Raw genomic sequence first — 19,017 nt, forward strand, 5'->3', positions numbered from 1 at the left:
CATACATTATTTTATTGAATTCTAACAACAATACCCTCTAAGCCAAGTATATTCCCTCTGTGACCTTGGACAAGTTTGTTTAGCCCCTTTGCACCTTTGTTTCCCCATCTGTAAAGTGGGGGTGATGACAGACTTCAGAGAATTGATGTGAGGATTTGATGAGATAATGAATCAGAACACCAGTGGATATACAGCATTCACCAAGTGTTAGTCACTCTCATTATAGCACAGATGCTCCTTCCCCACAAGTGTCTTTGCCCCGCCTCCAGCTCTCTGTTTGGCCTGTATCTCTATATTTTGCCTATAACCTGTAGAGCAGGGTTAAACATTTTTATTTATGCTTGTACTTCTTCTTTTCCCAGCTAATGATTCAGCCACATCTTAATGTTGGCCTCTGTTTGTTTGTTTGTTTTCACACCTTTCTTATATCGGCTCTCCATCTGCCCATTCCAGAACACCCCCACTTTCATCTTTCTCTTTTTCCCAGTGATGCGGACTTGCCTGAGCCACCTCCACAAGGCTGCTATTAGCAAAACTCTGCCTTGCCTCCCTGGGGTCCATTCTCAGTTATTTACAGAAATGAAGAGGCTTGCATAATCTGCAGTATTCATTTGCATTCTATATCTGAATTTGTGTCTTCATATGGATTTGCCAAATGTTGAAAGAATTTACAGTGAGACCCTAACAGCTGGTCTCCCCCACCTGTCCCCTCCCCTGCTCTGCTTCTTCTTGCCACTCTATTCCCACCCTTGAAAAGACAACATCACCTCTCAGACAGGTAGGTAATGGGAGAAGTGTGTGCAGGGTGAGGGTGTGTATATGTACTGTATGCTGTGGAAACTATGACAAATCAAAACAGGGACAAGGGACTCACAGCTGAGAGGGGCGGGGTGCCCTGGGGCCTAGCTGCTTTGAGGCCACAGCTGGCCTGGAGTTGCCAGATCTTCAGTTTTCAGAAGAAACTAGAAAAGTGGTTTTTGTAAAGAATCCAGAGTATGGTAAGCAAGGTGGAGACAGGGTTACAGTGGGTATAACAGCTAGCCAGCCATGACCAGGGCAGGAGAGGGCTCTCCTGCTCCAGGACTGTCAGGCAACCATCAGGTGATAGTCAGGTGGTTGTTAACTGTTTCTCTAAAATAATAATTGGTCATAGCCTGCACCAGGAAAAGGCAGTCTCCTAATAGATATAAAACACCTGAAACTGGTGATGAGCTGTTTCCTGAAACGATCTCAAAAGTTGGGCAAGTGTGGTCAAGCATGTGCATTAAGAGGCAAAATGTCAGCGTTTAACTGGTATTTGACCTTCTACAAACGTTCGGCTGGTAAGGCAAGAATGCCTCAAGGGAGCGTGGGTACAGCTCTGGTAAACACTGTGCATGCTCACCTCCCAGACTCACAAGCAGACAGCACACCCCAAGGAAGAATCAGGGGAGAAGGGACGCAAGACCCCAGAAGTATGGCCACATATAAAACCCCGAGTCAAAGGTCAAACAGTGCACTCAGTCTCTCCAGTCGTCTGCTTGGCCCTCTTCTAAGTGTACTTGACTTCTTTTCATTCCTTCGCTGAAACTTGCCTCAGTTTCTCCTTCTACCTTATGCCCCTCAGTTAAATTCTTTCTTCTGAGGAGGCAAAAGTTGAGGTTGCTGCAGCCCTGTACAGATTTGCTGTCGGTAACAACAGGACAGAGAAGCAAAGGAGAATAAAGAGAGGGGAAGAACATCTTATGTAGGAAAGAAGAGATTCACAGGAAGCCACAGGAAAGAAGGAGGGGATAATATGAGACTCGGCACTGACATTTTATCATACAGCTCTGGTAAACTGACATGCTTACAATAAGCCATTTTAGAGAAAACCAAGTTCCTTTGGTATCATAGTGGAGAGTTAGAGGGGGCAGTCAAGAGCAGGTTGTAAAGGAGGACAGCTAGTCCTGGCTGCTCCCCCCTACCCCCCGACTGCCCTGTGTCCTGGGAAGCCTTGGGACAGATTTACTTTACCTCATCCTCAAGGAGGCCTTTGGGTTTGGCTGGGACTTGAGGTTTCTGCAGAGTAGTCAGGGCCGGCAGGGTGGAGGTGAGCCTTGCTTTCTCCGAAGGCCAGCTGGGCTTACTGGGAAGTGTCTTGCTGAAGGGTGGGGAATGCCTCTGGCTTGATCGGTTGTCTTGAAAGGAACAAACAAACAAAAAATAACATAAAAGAGGTTCTGGGTCATTTCCTGGGTGGAAGCCATTGAGATCTAGAAACTGTAAAAGCATGGGTGTCTGTCTACGTAGCCACATATGACCCACGGGGCATTCCTTAAAAGAGTAAAGTGAAATGTCAGGCCAAAAATTTCAACTGCCCATTGACTTAAATGACAAAAACTGGAAGAATATCCTCATCAAAAACATCCTTCCAGGGCAGTGAAGGAAATCCAGAGGTTCAGGAGAGCCAATAGCCCAACACTTGGCCCCACAGAGGGGATGGAAGCAGCGCTGGAGGCCATGGGGCAGGGGTGGGGTGCTCCTGGCTTTTAAAGACGCCAAGGCATGGGCTTAACCTGCAATATTTAAACTCCTCGGGAGGAGCCTGGCATTACGGGTTGGAAAAGTTCCCCAGGATATGCTAAAGTGTACCCAGGTGGTGATTACTCATGTAGGTCCATCTCCATGCTCCTCCCCTCAGTGATTTCACTCCATTCACAAGGAATCTGTGGGATTCCTTTAGTCCAGGACTGTCCTTCTCAGCAGGTACCAGAAAAGGAGTTCAGGCTCTGAGGCCAACTGGATCTGGGTTCTGTCCCCTCCTCTGCCACTCACTAGCTATGCTCTTTGGGGCTGATTATTCAACCTCTCCAGGACTCACATTTTTCATTTTTATTTTTCTTTATTTATTTTATTTATTTTTTGGGGGGGAGGGAAAGAGGAGGGGAGGAAGGCAGGAAGGGAGGGAAGGAGGAAGGGAGGAAGGAAGGAAGGGATGAAGGAAGGAAGGGAGGAAGGCGGGGAGGGAGGGAGGGAGGGAGGGAAGGGAAGGGAAGGGAAGGAAGGAATTCAAGCATTGAGAGAGACATTGCCGACCTGGATCTAGAGGTTTACAAGTTGATTTCTTTTTTTGAGAGAAGGAAAGAAAAAAAAATGAGTAAAGGAGAGAAAGAAAGAGGAAGAGAGGGAGGGAGGGTGAACGGAAATATTGCTTTATTCTGAAAAATAATGGGTATTAATAATGGCCAATCAATGTTTCATTTAAACCTATGAGTAGGTGTGATGTGGTATTGACAAGAATGTATATTTTATGTATTTGAAGTGGAGAGCTCTATAAATATTTATTAAGTTTATTTGTTCCGGATCTGAGTTTGAGTCCTTGATATCCTTATTAATTTTCTGTCTCATTGAATCTTAGTCTCTATGTATCTGGGTGTTAGGATCGTTAGCTCTTGTTGTTGCATTGATCCTTTTACCACTATATCTTTGTTGCTTTAAAATCTATTTTATCCGCTACGAGAATTGCAACTCCTGCTTTTTATTTATTTATTTATTTATTTTTGCTCTCCATTTGTTTGGTAAATCTTTCTCCATTCCTTTGCTTTGAGTCTTTGTGTATCCTTGCATGTGAAACAGGTCTGATGTAACATGCCGTTGGGTTTTGGCTGTGTCCTTTGATTGGGGGATTTAGTCGATTTAAATTTAGGATTACTGTCATTTGATGTTAACTGGCTGTTTGATCCATTCGTTGATGAAAATTTTTCTTTATGTTGGTGCTCTTTACTTATTGTTATATTTTTAGTAAGGCTAATACTGGTTGTTTCTTTCTGTGTGTAATGCCTCTTTCAGAAGCTCTTGTAAAGCAGGCCTGGTGGTAATAAAATCTCTGAGTTCTTGCTTGTTCATAAAAGATTTTATTTTTCCTTCAGTTGTGAAGCTTAGTTTGGCTGGATATGAAATTCTGGGCTGAAGGTTCTGTTCTTTGAGGATGTTGAATATTGGCCCCCATTCTCTTCTGGCTTGTAGAGTTTCTGCTGAGAAATCTGCTGTAAGTCTGATAGGCTTGCCTTTGTGGGTAACCTGACCTTTCTCTCTGGCTGCCCTTAGTATTTTCTTCTTCATTTCAACCCTGGTGAATCTAACGATTATGTGCCTTGGGGTTGCTCTTCTTGAGGAATATCTTTGTGGTGTTCTCTGTATTACCTGGGGTTGAATATTGACCTGCTTTGCTAGTTCAGGAAAATTTTCCTGAATAATATCTTGAAGAGTATTTTCCAGCTTGGATTCATTCTCTCCGTCGCATTCAGGTACACCTATCAAACGTAAATTTGGTCTTTTCACATAGTCCCACATTTCTTGGAGACTTTGCTCATTCCTTTTTAGCCTTTTTTCTCTAATTTGTCTTCTTGTTTTCTTTCATTAAGTTGGACTTTGACCTCTGTTATCCTTTCTTCTGCTTGAACAATTCAAGTGTTTAAACCTGTGCATACTTCTCAGAGTTCCTGTATTGTATTCTTCAGTTCCATTAATTCACTTATATTCCTCTCTAAGTTGTCTATTCTCAATAGGATTTCGTCAAACCTTTTTTCAAAGTTCCTAGTTTCTTTATGTTGGGCTACAACATGTTCTTTTAACTCACAGAAGTTTCTTATTATCCATTCCTTGAAGATAATAAGAAACTTATTGGGATGTGCTCGTTCTCCATCAAGCCTTGTTCCATTGTTGATGTGGAACTGTGATCATCTTTAGAGGGAGAGGCGTTCTGATTTTGAGTATTCTCAGCCTTTTTACGCTGGTTTCTTCCCATTATTGTAAATTTATCCTCCTGTCGTCTTTGAAATTACCAACTTTCAGATTAGGTCTCTTGATTGGATGTCCAAGTTGTTAGTTCCCAGGGCCAGAACGGAGGTGTTAAGACTGATGGTGCTTTTCTGCCCAGGATTCTCCTGTCTGGCTTCCTTCTTGTGTCCCTAATGGGCGACTCTGCCTTCCCCGGGCTCCAAACCTCAGTCAGAAGGGGAACCAGTCTTGTTTATTCTGCGCCGAGAGCTGCCGCGCCGAGGTGCGATCACAGCCGCTGCGCCAGCTGTCAGGAGTCGTGCTGGGGACCCGTGTGGGTCCTCCAAATCTCGGTCAGAAGGGGAGCCGGCCCTGTTTACTCTGCTCCAAGAGCTGCCGCACCGAGGTGCCGGCGAAGCCGCTGCACTGGCCACAAGAGTCGCGCTGGCGACCCGTGTGGTTCCTCCACTGGGGATCTTCTGCTCCAGGAGTGACCAGAATTTGTCTAAAAGTGTGGCGTCCTCTAGTCCTCTGCGCTTTGACTGAAAGCTGCAATCCCGAGCTGTTATCAATCGACCATCTTGGATCGTTCCTCCATTTTTATTTTTTATTTTTATTTTTGAGACAGAGTCTTGCTCTGCTGACCAGACTGGAGTGCAGTGGTGTGATCTCTGTTCACTGCAACCTCTGCCTCCCAGGTTCAAGTGATTCTCCTGCCTCAGTCTCCAGAGTCACTGAGATTATAGACACCCACCACCATGCCTGGCTAATTTTTGTATTTTTAGTAGAGAAGGGGTTTTACCATGTTGGCCAGGCTGGTCTCAAACTCCTGACCTCAGGTGATCCACCTACTTCAGCCTCCCAAAGTGCAAGGTTACAGGTATAAGCCACTGTGCCGAGCCAAGAGTGTGCTCTTGAATGAGCCACTTAACCACCCTGAATTGCAGCAGCTGTTTCCTTCTCAGGGTTGCTATGATGACTGAAAAAGGTCGTTCAGCAAGTATGGTGAGTGGTACCTAGAGCAGAGTTGTGAAGAGTTGGGCTTCGGGAGCTGAGAGGCCTGGCCTGTATCCCAGCTCCGTCACTTAGAGAACTTTGGCCCAGTCAGTTCATTCCTCTGACCTCTTTCACAAGATTATTGAGGGGGGCTAAGTGGACTCCCAGGGGAAAGCCCTAAACTGTAAATGAGAAGAGCTCTGGGAGTCTGTCCGTCTTGCTTGCAGCTGAATGCTCAGTGCTTAGCATAGTTCTGGTGCACTGCAGGAGTTCGAGACCAGCCTGGCCAACATGAGGAAATTCTGTCTCTACTAAAAATACAAAAATTAGCCGGGTGTGGTGGTGGGCATCTGTGATTCCAGCTACTTGAGAGGCTGAGGCAGGAGGTTGAATCCAGGAGGCAGAGGTTGCAGCGAGCCAACTTCATGCCACTGCACTCCAGCCTGGGTGACAGAACAAGACTCTGTCTAAAAAAAAAAGAAAGAAAGAAAGAAAGAAAAAGTGTCTGCCCAGACATAAGCTTAGCTGTGTCCATTTAACGCATGAGGCTGATTCCAAGCTTGGGGCTTCTGAGCACCTGTACCCCCTGGTAAAATGCCACAGTCTGGACTAGGCATGGGAATAAGGACAGGCAGACACTGGGATCCTTGAAGGTCATTGTTCTGTACAGACTTTAGGAAAATTCCAGCATCTGGAGCACATGAAGCACTAAAAGTGGGGACTAATCTCAGGGCTGCTTTCCCTGTGACTGTTGGTCAGGGGGCACAATGATCAGGGTATGCTGGTTTTATTTATTTATTTATTTTTGGCTGCTTTCAATGTTCCCAATCTAGGAAAGATGCCCGTTCCCCTGGAATGAGAAACCCTTATAGCTTGAGCTTCATTAACTGAGAGACCAGAACCCCTGCTCGGAGGTGATGGGAGTGGGAGGCAGGCAGAAGCCCTCAGGCAGCAGCCACGTTTGCTCCCACCCTGCAATCTCGGCCACCCCACCGTCTCATGGGCCTGGAAGGCAGAGTGCCCAGGTCTGCAGGGGGCCTCACCTACATACTCGCCCCTGGCGAAGGGCAGGGCTGGGTGAACCGGCCTGGTCTCCTGCTCCACCGGAGGCGGCTCGTAGCTGTCATCCACATTCTCCTCGGCAGGCATCACGTACATCTCTGAATCCGAGTGCTCGTCTGGATTTTCATAGTCACTGTCCTGCAAGTGCAATGCAGTTACTGTGCTTGGCATCCCTGTCTGTGCTGCCCTCGCCATAGTCAGGACCATTGCTGCCTTGGGAGGCTGAAGCAGTGACGCCAAGACTTGGAGAAGCTGCCAAGGCTAGGCAGTTGGTAAGAGGCAAAGCTGGGGTTTGAAGCAGGCATTTTTACCGCCAAAGTTTATCCCTTCAACCACTGTGCTGTCCTGGGGGTACACATGAACCACTTAACGCTATTGGGAGTTGACTCTCTGTAGATCCACAAGGAATAACAGTAGGGGATAATAAAACCTATTTTTAAAAAGGCTGATCACAAGGTCAGGAGATCGAGACCATCCTGGCTAACATGGTGAAACCCCGTCTCTACTAAAAATACAAAAATTAGCTGGGCATGGTGGCACGTGCTTGTAATCCCAGATACTCAGGAAGCTGAGGCAGGAGAATTGCTTGAACCCAGGAAGCGGAGGTTGCAGTGAGCCAAGATCGCGCCATTGCACTCCAGTCTGGCACCTGGTGACGGAGTGAGACTCTGTCTCAAAAAAAAAAAAAAATAAATAAATAAATAAATAAAAAGGATAGAAAAAGGGGCTACCGTGGTGGCTCATGCCTATAATTCTAGCACTTTGGGAAGTTGAGGTGGGCAGATCGCCTGAGCTCAGGAGACCAGCCTGGGAAACAGGGTGAAACCTCATCTCTACCAAAAATAAAAAAAAATTAGCTGGGTGTGGAGGTGCATGCCTGTAGTCCCACCTACTTGGGAGGCTGAGGCAGAAGAATCGCTTGAACCCAGGAGGTGGAGGTTGTAGTGAGCCGAGATCATGCCATTGCACTCCAGCCTCGGTGATAAAGCAAGACCCTGTCCCAAAAAAAGAAAAAGAAAAAAAAGATAGAAGAAGGACCCAATAAAATAGAATAACCAATGGGTTTTATCTATTATGAATGCTGATAACTGAAGTGAAAGTAAGTTTAATACGAAGAGGGTGAAGAGATACACAGGGCCAGCTAGTTATCTTTCAGATGAGATTTTTTTAAAATTTCAAGCAAAGTTGGTAAGCTGCAGGATTAAGTCTTTAAATGGTCTCAGTCTACTCTCTTTATTTATTTATTTATTTATTTATTTATTTATTTATTTTTTGAGACAGAGTCTCACTCTTTCCCAGGCTGGAGTGCAGTGGCATGATCTCGGCTCACTGCAACCTCCACTTCCTGGGTTCAAGCTATTTTCCTGTCTCAGCCTCCCAAGTAGCTGGGATTATAGGAGCACGCCACTATGCTTGGCTAATTTTTGTATTTTTAGTAAAGTGGTTTCACCATGTTGGCCAGGCTGGTCTCGAACTTCTGATCTCAGGTGATCTGCCCAAATCAGCCTTCCTAAGTGCTGAGATTACAGTCTAAGCCACTGCGCTTGGTCAGCCTTTTTTTTTTTTTTTTTACACATTTTATTTAAGTCCATATTTAAAATGCATTGTCATGGTCTAAAGTCCAAACAGCTCAGAAGGATGTAAGCTGCAATCTCCTTCTCAGCCTCTCTGCTTCTCCCCGTAGAGGCAAACAGAGTTACTAGGCTTCTTGTGCATGTTTTTCAGAGGTAGTTTATGTATATACGGTTTGTACATACATTAATGTGGAGGAGATATTTAGATATAAGAGGTCCTCTGGCCTCTGTGTTCACCACCACACTGCCTGTCACATTGCATGATCTGTATGTGACTTTCCACTTGCTTTTTGGCCTGTCACCTTTCATGAACAATTTTATATAGCAGGATTTTTTTTCCCTGTTGGTCTTTTTACAAAAGAGTTGTGGGGTACATAGTAGGTATATGTATGTATGAGATGTCTCGATACAGGCACACAACATGTAGTAATCACATCTGGGTAAATGCGGTATCCATCACTCAAGCATTCATCACTGTTTTGTGTTATAAACATTCCAATTACATTCTTTTAGTTATTTTTAAATGTGCAATAAATTATTGTTGACTGGAGTCACCCTGTTGTGCTGTCAAACACTAGCTCTTATTCATCCTAACTACATTTTCGTTCTCATTAACCATCCCCATTTCCCTCCCCACCTGCTGCCCCCTCAACCACCCTTCCCAGCCTCTGGTAGACATCATTCTACTATCTGTCTCCATGAGTTCAAGTGTCTTAATTTTTAGCTCCTACAAATGAGTGAGAACATATAACAATTTTTTTTTTTTTTTTTTGAGACAGAGTCTCACTCTGTCACCCAGGCTGGAAAGCAGTGGTGCGATCTTGGCTCACTGCAATCTCCGCCTGCCAGGCTCAAGAAATTCTCCCACCTCAGCCTCCCAAGTATCTGGGGTTACAGGCATGTGCCACCATGCCCGGCAAGTATTTTTAGTAGAGATGAGGTTTTACCATATTGAGCAGGCTGGTCTTGAACTCCTGACCTCATGTGATCCACCCACCTTGGCCTCCCAAAGTGCTGGGATTACAGGTGTGAGTCACTGCACCCAGCCAGCACGATTTTTTTTTTAAATCACGAAAGCCTGGAGGCTTCAGTAACAAGCCTGGATTTCATTCTGTGTTCAGTGGGGATCTATCTACTGAAGTCAAAAGAGCTGTGAGTAAATGCCTACTCCGTCCTTAGTACAGCTGGTATCCTTATTTTGGTTGCTTGATTTTGGGGCAAGTCATTTTCTCCTCTCCAGGATGATTTTAGTGTGTGTTTTCTAAGTCCCCACTGTGTGCTCTTTTTCATCCAGCCAGCGTGCTGTTTTCTTCTCTTACCTCGATATGCACCAACCAATTTCTTTGATTTATGGGGTGTGTGTGTGTGTGTGTGGCCAGCAGGGAGCGCAGCTGCAGTGCGTCTCAGGGAGCAGTGGCTGCTGGGCCCCATGAGGAGCTCCATGACCAAAAGATGGGCTGAAAAGTCACCTCTTCCCCTCATTTTTTCTTTTCTTTTCCTGCAGTTGAAGAAGGAGGAACTCCTGTCTCCCAAGACTCTGTATAAACTTCAGGTAGTGTGCACAGCCCAGAGCTGGGCACAGGACTGGAGGTCTGAGTCCTAGGTTCTCATTCCACTGGTCACTGCGTAAATGAGTGATTTTCATTCTCTTGGCCTCAGTTTTCTTATCTGTGAAATGGATATGTGGTTGTATGGAAGAGTTCTTGGGTCCCTTCCAGATCTCAAACTCACAGTCTGGAGCAGCCTAACATTCTGGATGAATTTGATATAAGTGAGGAATAATTATTGTGAAGAAAAGTTTTCAGGATGCCTTGTTCCTATGACTCAGCCCAAGGGATAAGTGAGTGCAGGGGCCTTGCAGATTTCAGAGCTGCCTCAGAGAGGAATTCTGATACCTCTTCAGTGCCATCACGGCCAGGTCCCTCTCTCACTCTGTGGCCTCTGGAGCTCTGCTAGTGTCCTCTTGATCACAGCAAGCACCTTAGTGGTGAAGAGCCACCAAGGTCCTGAGATCTGAGGGCCTGGGTTTGAACTGCGGAACTGCAAGGTACCAAAACTTTCTATACCTTGGTCCTGGAGGCCCCCTAATGTGCCAGACACCAATTCTTGAGTTGTTGGTTTGGTTAGGGCTCCGGACAGGGGTCAGGCAGTCATGGGACACTGGGGAGTTTAGGGCAGAGGCATTTGCCAACCGATATGGAAACATTTAAACATTTTGACACCTGTTTTGCCTGTGTTGGTGAGTACTCTGAACACCAGCCCTGAAGGTGGGGCTAAGAACACCTACTTCAAAGGGCTGCTGTGGTGAGGTTTAAATGGGGTCATGCATGGAAAGCTCTTAGCCAGGCGCACAGTGCCAGTCAAGTCAGCCGGTATACGGTATATGTTGCCTGTAGGTGATCTTTCCAAGCCTGCCCTCTCTCTGTTCCCTCTGGGATGTGCGGCTGACCACCAGCATGTAGTTCAGAAACAAAACTTTCAAAAGGCCTCCCATGGGACCCTGATGTCATCCTAGTCCCAGGAGCAAATACTTACAAAGTCATCAGACCACTGTTCCTCTTCATCAGCAGGGCTCTCTGCAATGGCATGGGAAAAGCAGAAGGTACACGCATGAGCCTCAGCAGGCCAGCCCCAGTGCGTCCACACATACCTTGCATCTGTCTTCCCTTCCCTTTGGGCTTTCTGGTACTATATACTTGACCTTGGGTTGGTTACTACAATCAGATATTCACTTACTTTTGACTTTTTAAAATTTAATTCTCAAAGCATAGAGAGAAGTCCCACCGGGCAGAGCAATGTGCATCTGATCTGTATGTGATCTTTGTTAAGGGACATTGCTGGGTTCCCAGTAGAGACCTACAATTCATATTATGTGGCTTCTAAGAACTTCAGAGGATGGCGTAGTAGGAAGACCACTAGACAGGGAGTCAGACAGACCTAAGTTCTTATCCAGGCTTTGTTCCTAATGCATTGGAGTGTGGGCAAGACCTCTAACATCTCTGAGCCTCAGTTTCCAGATCTATACAATGAGGGAATCATTTCTGTGGTCCTCTCTGGATCTAACTTCGACTTTTCCTGTGAAAAAGCAAATGATCCTGTGCTTTACCATGTGCCAGACAATATTATCAGAGCTTTGTCCTCTTTTAGCCTTGCCCTCAAAGACCTTGTGAGGGGCTGGGTGTTGGGGCTTATGCCTATAATCCCAGCACTTTGAGAGGCCAAGGCAGGAGTGTTGCTTGAGCCCAGGGGTTCGAGACCAGTCTGGGCAACATGGCACGGCCCCATCTCTACAAACGATAAAATAGTTAGCTGGGCATTGTGGTCCATGGCTGTAGTTCCAGCTACTTGGCAGGCTGAGATAGGAGGATTGCTTGAGCCCAGGGGGTTGAGGCTGTCGTGCGCTGTGATAGTGCCATTGCACTCCAGCCAGGGTGAGAGAATAAGGCCCTGTCTCCAAAAAAAAAAGGAAAGGTAAAAGAAAAAAAATCACCTAAATCTTGTGAGGAAACTGAGGCCTAGAGCAGATACGTCACATGGCCAGGGTCAGATAGTATAATAAATGACAGAGCCTGGAGCTGAACCCTGCAGGTGCCTTCCACAGGCATGCACGGAGACCCCCACCCCACGGTGCTGCCTCCCTGTCTTTGAGCTCCAGGGACAGGTGCCATCCTGGGCTCTGCATGGACATATAAAAATGAATATGACATTGGGAGGCCGAGGCAGGTGGATCACAAGGTCAAGAGATTGAGACCATCCTGGTCAACATGGTTAAACCCCATCTCTACTAAAAATATGGAAAATTGGCTGGGCATGGTGGCGCATGCCTGAGGCAGGAGAATTGCCTGAACCCAGGAGGCGGAGGTTGCGGTGAGCCGACATCGCGCCATTGCACTCCAGCCTGGGTAACAAGCGCGAAACTCCGTCTCAAAAAAAAAAAATGGATATGACAGATTGTGGCTTCCAAAAGCAGTTTATGAGCTTTTGATAAAATAAGGCTGAATTATGACAGCCCAGGTGAATATTTGACCCCTTTCCCTCCAAAACACATTAAGAGTATGAGAAACTTAGCATCTAGCCTATCACATAAACTGCCCTTAGAGGTGGGATTCACTCGGTGGTATAGGAATCAAATAGACACAGGCCCAGGTGACAGAGTGGCTCCATGACAGCACCACAGAAGGTCCCAGCTCCCTCCTGCCCCGATGAGCAGCCATTGCCACAGAGGACCCAGTGGATTTTCCTAAATTCCCCAGAACCTCAAAAGAAACTTTTCTAGTTTTATTTTATTGTTATTTCTACCCACAGCAGACCAATGGACTCCATCCAGAGAGTCAAACATTTGGGTTCTCCAGAGGCACCAGCAAAGGAATTGCAGAGGTGAAATGGGGTCAGGAAGGAGACTGTGGGGTGGAATGGCCACATCTTAAACAATGGTGGCAGCAGCGCCCTCTCTTGGGAAAAACATGAAGGTGCTAAGAAGGAGCCTTACTCTACAAGCCAAATATAGGTCACACTCGACGTAAACAGATGATAATTCTTAATACATTATTCTTTGGGTTGACTGATGCCGAATTAGAGTATACGACGATCACTGGGGTTGGCCAAGAAACTCTAGAAGAATGAGCGAATCAATCCTCTTCCCGACATGATTACCTGGCACGATGGGAGAGTACATTTCTTCTTCTTCTTCTTTTTTTTTTGAGACAGAGTCTCACTCTGTTGACCAGGTGGGAGTACAGTGGCATAATCATGGCTCACTGCAGCTTCAACCTCCTTGGTGCAAGCGATCCTCCTACCCCAGCCTCCTGAGTAGCTGGCACATGCCACCACACCCAGATAACTTTTATATTTTTTGTAGAAATGGTGTTTTGCCATGTTGCCCAGGCTGGTCTTGAAATCCTGGGCTCAAATGTGACTCATCTGCCTCTGCCTCCAAACATACTGGGATTACGGGCATGAACCACTGCATCTGGTCAATATGTTTCTAATACCTTACGTCTGGGGATCACTGAAGATCAACACTTAAGATGGCAAGAGTTTTCGTACCAACCATTTACATAGAAACCTTTATAAAATGCCTTTATGAAACCCATTTCCCTGCCTGGATAACACATTTGCTCCATATTTTCCCAGTGGGGGCCTACTGTATGATCAGTCACTGGTGAAAGTTGCTGCATTAGCCATCTAACTGGTGCCCTGTCTCCATCATCTTTCTTCTGCAATCCATTCATCCTACTGTTTCTAGTTATTTTATTAAAATAAAGGTTGGATTATGCTGTTCCGTTCCTCAAGAATCATCAGTGACTCCCTGTGGAATAAAGTCGAGGTTCTGTGTCAACACATTCCAATGCCTCCGCCTTCTGTCCCCAGCTGGCTTCTGCAGCAGGCTCTTGCGCTCACTGACGGTAACACTGGGCAGCTTGCTCCTCCCGCCATGCACTCTGCTGATTCTCTGCTCTACTCATGCCATTCCCCCAGCCCGTCTTCCTTCTTCCATGGAAATCCCTGTCATTCCTTCTTCACAAAGTCTACCCCAGTCTCTTGTCATAATCAATCACTTCTTTTTCTGGGCCCTCTTGGAAGCTGGTGGCAGTGATGTCACAAGTACTTCATTCTGTCCTGTGCTGTGATTAAGTTGCTTATAAGTCTTTCTGTACTGAAAAGTAAGGCCTATCTAATTTACCTTCGCATCTGAACAGAATGTTGCATTTGTAATTAATGTATTAATAAAAGCATCAACTAATAAATGACTTGAATAAAGGAACACTAGGGGAACAATAATAGATTCCATTTACCGAATACTTCCCATGTGCTGGGTGCCAGGCTAAGTGTTGTAAAAGCATATTCTTACAACAGTGCTATATGGTAGGTGTTATTATTATCTCTATTTCACAGTGGAGAAACTTGGTTTTGAAAGAGGTAGTAAAACCTGCCTGAGGCTACGTGACTAGTAGGTCTGGGAGCTGGGTTGGAAGCCAGGTTGTGTTGGCTCCTGCCGCTGAAATCTCATGTGAGCCATCTAACCCTCTGCTGAGGACTTAGATAAAACCTTGGTGAAACGGGAACCCAATCCAGACATCTTGGCACATGGAGACAGAAAAGAGAGAAACATCATATGGGATGTGGTAGAGGAGGTTTGTTGGTGCCCCTCGGTCCCTAGCTAGACTATCTACTTCTGGTCCCAACTGCAGTTCACATCATCATCTTCATTAAGTTACAGTCTCGCAGGCAGTTGCCAGACTGAGAAGCACAGCAGTCCAGGGTGTTAGGTCCAAAACAGTATTCAGTTTTCCCGTATTTCAGGAAGCCTCCTGAAGTGCACAGGTAGTTTTAGAGCTAGGCTCTCTGGGTTCAAATCCTGGCTCTATCCTTTTCTAGCTGCTTGGTCTTGGACCAATAATTTAATATTGTGTAAAGTTTCATTTCCTCACCTGTACAGCAGGATAACAATAGTGTCTGCATCATGTTTTCATGAGAATGAAGTCATAGAATACATGTGAAGCTCTTAGCAAAGCCTGCCACACAGTAATGCCTTAGTAATGTTACTGCCAGCTTGGGCATTGCAAAGAATGCCTCAATTAACACTCAAAACGCTACCGATTCTAATTCACTCCCATGTCAATCACACACTGTGGCTACCACAAAGAAATGAATACAAGAAAGCCTCTATTGTAGTGAGTAAAATTTGAGGAAGGAGAAGTTCAAGCTTCATATGGGCCAGGATTTTGTGTGTGTGATTGCATGGTCCCTGCCAGGAAGCTGAGATCCTGGGTGGGCCCCCTCATCAGGTAAAGCCTTTCCTATGGTGTGGTTTACCTGGTTTGGGGCTTATGCTCCATTTGCCATGTCGTAATCCCATGCCACACAATAGAGGGACTCCTCCCCTTGCCTGGCCCAGGTTCCAAGATTCCTGCAGCCCTCCCCAGCCTGTGGGCACAGCACCAGGCATGAGGAGATGTGAGAATGGCCACAGTGGCCCCTATTTGGGCTTAGGCTCTGGAGTCAGACTGCCTAAGTCAGAATCCTTATTCTGCCATTTTCTGGGAGTGAGATCTTAGCTGAATTGCTTCACCTCTGGGCCTGTTTCCCTTTGATAAAATGGACATTATTAATTGTACTTAGAAGAGTATCTGACACAGAGTGAAGGGGTCAATGAATGTTAGCTGCTACAATGAACGTACAGTCTCTGCAAGTCTCAGAACAACCTAAAGTATAGGTATTCTTATCCCCAGGTCAGGAATTGGAGGCTCACTCAAGTTACAAAACTGTTCCAAGTTCACACAGTGCTTAGGGGGCAAAGCCAGGATTCCAACACAGGCCTAAAGGACCCCAAAGTCCGAGGTCTTCTCACCAAGCCATGCTGCGTAATATAAATAAAGACTTAAGGACAAGAAGAATGATCATATGAGACTGAGGACAACCCAGGGACAGGTAAAGTTTCCTGAGAAATGTCCCCATGCCTGGGATCATTGCCAGGAGCTGGGAAAGTTCAGAGAAAGGTGTGCTCAGTGACAGTCAAGAACTTGCCTAAGGCCATGTGCCCGAAGGGGGACCCAGTGGGTCCTTGAAGGATGAGCAGGATTTAAGGGCAAGAATAAGGATGAAGGAGGGTGTCCTCCTCTATCATCTGAGACAGAGGCTTATGTGCAAGCCCCAGAAGCAGGGCTTAGAAGCAGATGTGTGCACAACGAATGTGCTGGGCTGGAGAGGGAGAGGGCCAGGAGACTCTGCTGAGCACTCACACAAACCTGATATGCTGCCAGCCGGTGGGGTCTCTAGCCATAGTGGACACTGCAGGCTGCAGTGACAAGCTGAGATGGGGAGCTGATGAGGATGGCGTTTAAGAACTTGGGCATGGAGAGACAAAGGCTGATTCAGACTAGGGGGTCTTGGGAATGGGAAGGGATGGCCAAAAGGACAGTACAGGACTCTGGTGGCGGGCAAAGGGATGTGAATCCAGCCTCTCAGTTCTGAGTCAGCAGGAGCACCGGAGCCCCTGGGGCAGATGCTGGTGGCATTGCAACGTGTCTGACATTCTGCCTCAGCTGTGGTCCTGATCCTGCTTTGGAGGCTGCCGAGCTGTCAGACCCTGCCCATCTCTCCCCCGACAGAGCAGGTGGTGGCATGCAGGGAGCCAGCGGGAAGACCGCAGCAGGACACAGAAGGAAGGAAAGAGGGAGGGTGGGCCAGTTGCGGTGGTGGGGACAGACACCAAAAAGGAACAGAAAGCAGAACTACAGAGGTTGCAGGGAGGAGGTGGGTGGCCAATCCCACCAGTGCCACCCTGAGAGGGGAAAGGGGCATGATTTAATGTGGGGAGCTGAGGACAAGGGCCAGATTTGGGCTGGCTTGGAGAGGTGTTCTGAGTCTAAATACTTAACAACTTAGGCTGGGCATGGTGGGCTCACAGTTGTTATCCCAGCACTTTGGGAGGCCAGGGCAGGAGGATCACTTGAGCCCAGGAATTTGACAACACCCTGCACAACACAGTGAGACATTGTCTCTACAAAAAGTTTTTAGAAAATTAGCCAGGCATGTTGATGTATGCCTGTGGTCCCAGCTACTCAGGAGGCTGAGGCAGGAGGATCACTTGAGCCCAGGAGGTTGAGGCTGCAGTGAGCCACATTCATACCCCTGTGCCACAGCCTGGGTGACAGAGTGAAACCTCGTCTTAAGAAAAGAAAAAAGAAATACTCATCTTAGAAACTCCCTTTGTCTGTATGTTTATTCTTCCCTTCGCAGAATCATCAACAGAAGGGTGAGGGTACAGTCATGGGGGACATAGTCTTGCTCAACCATCACTTCACTATATGACCTCGGGAGTCACTTTGCCTCTCAGGTCTCCAGTTTTTCCTAAAATGAGAAGCTTGGATTGGGCAATCTTTCAGGACTTTCTAAGCTTTAAAATACCTTTGAGCCCAAGTGTCATTCCTCTCTTCTTAGTTCCCTGTGGCAGGACTGATGTTGGATATAGCTCTCCCATGTCAGGGTAAGGCCAATACCACCAGGGGAGTGTGAACAGGGAGACAGAAAACCAGGTAAATTCTGGCTCCACTAGGAGCACTAGGGCCATGGTGAAAGCAATGTTAAATCTCACTTCTTTAGTGGACGAAAGATCCTTCTGTATACCCTGTTCTTTGTGGGCTTTTACCCAAGAATCCCTATCCAAGTGCCTTCTTTGATCTGAATTTTAATTTTTTTCACGTGAGTTTTTCACCTGAGTTTTCCCCCCTCCACACCACATTTGCTCTGATCTCCTCCCTGCATGATAGCAGACCTAGAGGAGGAGTCACAGGTGGATCTCCAGGAATGCCACCCATCAGAGCGCTGGATATCAGAGCCCAGGAGTGCAAGAGAGGGGCTCTGTCAGTTCTGACTCCTCAAGGACTTGTGGGGTAACCAATGGGGCATCTGCAGTGATCCCAGCAGACTCTTGGGCATCATGACTGGTCTCCACCGGACCTCCATCCCCAGCCAGACCTCAGACTTCAAAGATACAGAAGACTGTTCAACTGTGAAAGCTCAGAAACTGGGAAGCAAGTTTTTATGTTAATGTCAGGAGCTCTAATATCTTCAGAATAAGAAGAAATGTCCCCCAAAAGTATAAACACCTGAGCTTGGGTCAAAGCAAGGAGCAGTGAAATGGGAGTCTGGGACGGGTTTTCCTCTTAGTGGTTGCAGTCACCTTGGACAGGATACTTAATGTCCTTGAGACACATTTTCCTCATCTGCAAAACCGCGATCATAATTTCTATATAACAGTGTTAATGAGAAGATTAAATGAGATATGTCTCTGAAGAGCTTAGCTTAATGCCCAGAACAGGGTCAATACTCAACAGAGTCTGGATATCATCCCCTTCCTGCAGCAGTGCCAGCTGCTTGGGGCAATGCACTCTGCCCTGTGGGCCAGGAGGTCCTTAAGGGTGATGTTTACTCCTCAGGCAAAGACTGAACTGGAATTGCTGGGTCTGAATTGAAGACAGCAGGCTCCACACTGGCCTAACCTGCATCCCTAGAGGAGACCCAAGTTTCCATTCTTTGTGTAATTCAAGCTTTATCTTTCTGTACTCTAACCAGGGAAGGGGCTATGGTGACTCTTACAGGGGCAGATTGCTGGCCCTTTCCATCCTCTGTTCTCTGCAGGTCAGCATCACCAAGGTCAACACACTCTTGGCTTAAAGGGTTTGGTGGAGCCATTTGTTTCCAGCACTGGAAAGAGGACATAAATCCAGCATCTGGGGGGAAAATGGCTGGAGCATTTCAGGAGCCTTCGGTGGATCAAGTGCTCTAGAAAGCACATAATCAGCCTCCCAGGTTCAGGAGGTCTGGTGGGCTCTGGCCTCCACACACTAGGGTTTCCAAGGTTCTAAAGACTCCCTAGGTTCAGGAGGAGCTCTCAGAGCTGATTTCTGAGTCCCAAGGCATGCAGCTGTGCAGAAACCCCAAGGCTCAGGGGAAGCAGCTGGAAATGCTCCTGGGACGTGAACTGGGATGGGGGGAGAGAACGGCAAGGGAGGACGCTAACTGCAGGTGGTGATGGTGGTTTTGGACCATTTCCAGGGACTGAGTGTAAGAACAGGGGAGACTGGGCAAGGCCCCACTCATCTGGCAAAGCAATAAGATGCGTTTCTGAGACCCCGGAACA

At 46.8% G+C, this 19,017-nt stretch overlaps 1 protein-coding gene across 4 annotated transcripts in view; it reads right to left on the reverse strand.

Annotated features, from left to right (window-relative positions):
* Positions 1-19,017, reverse strand: part of BLNK (B cell linker) — a 76,231-nt gene that overhangs the window by 30,626 nt on the left and 26,588 nt on the right. For 2 of the 4 annotated variants that reach the window (XM_035268609.3, XM_078346164.1), the window contains 4 exons: positions 10,908-10,948; positions 7,692-7,793; positions 6,780-6,936; positions 1,996-2,159 (listed from right to left, as the gene is read on the reverse strand). In XM_035268609.3, coding sequence (XP_035124500.3) covers positions 1,996-2,159; positions 6,780-6,936; positions 7,692-7,793; positions 10,908-10,948 — 464 coding nt within the window. The remainder of the gene's footprint in view (positions 1-1,995; positions 2,160-6,779; positions 6,937-7,691; positions 7,794-10,907; positions 10,949-19,017) is intronic. The other 2 variants (XM_035268610.3, XM_078346165.1) reach the window with 1 other exon arrangement.

This window comes from Callithrix jacchus, chromosome 12 (assembly GCF_049354715.1).
Source record: "Callithrix jacchus isolate 240 chromosome 12, calJac240_pri, whole genome shotgun sequence".
In the NCBI taxonomy this organism is placed as follows: Eukaryota; Metazoa; Chordata; class Mammalia; order Primates; family Cebidae; genus Callithrix; species Callithrix jacchus.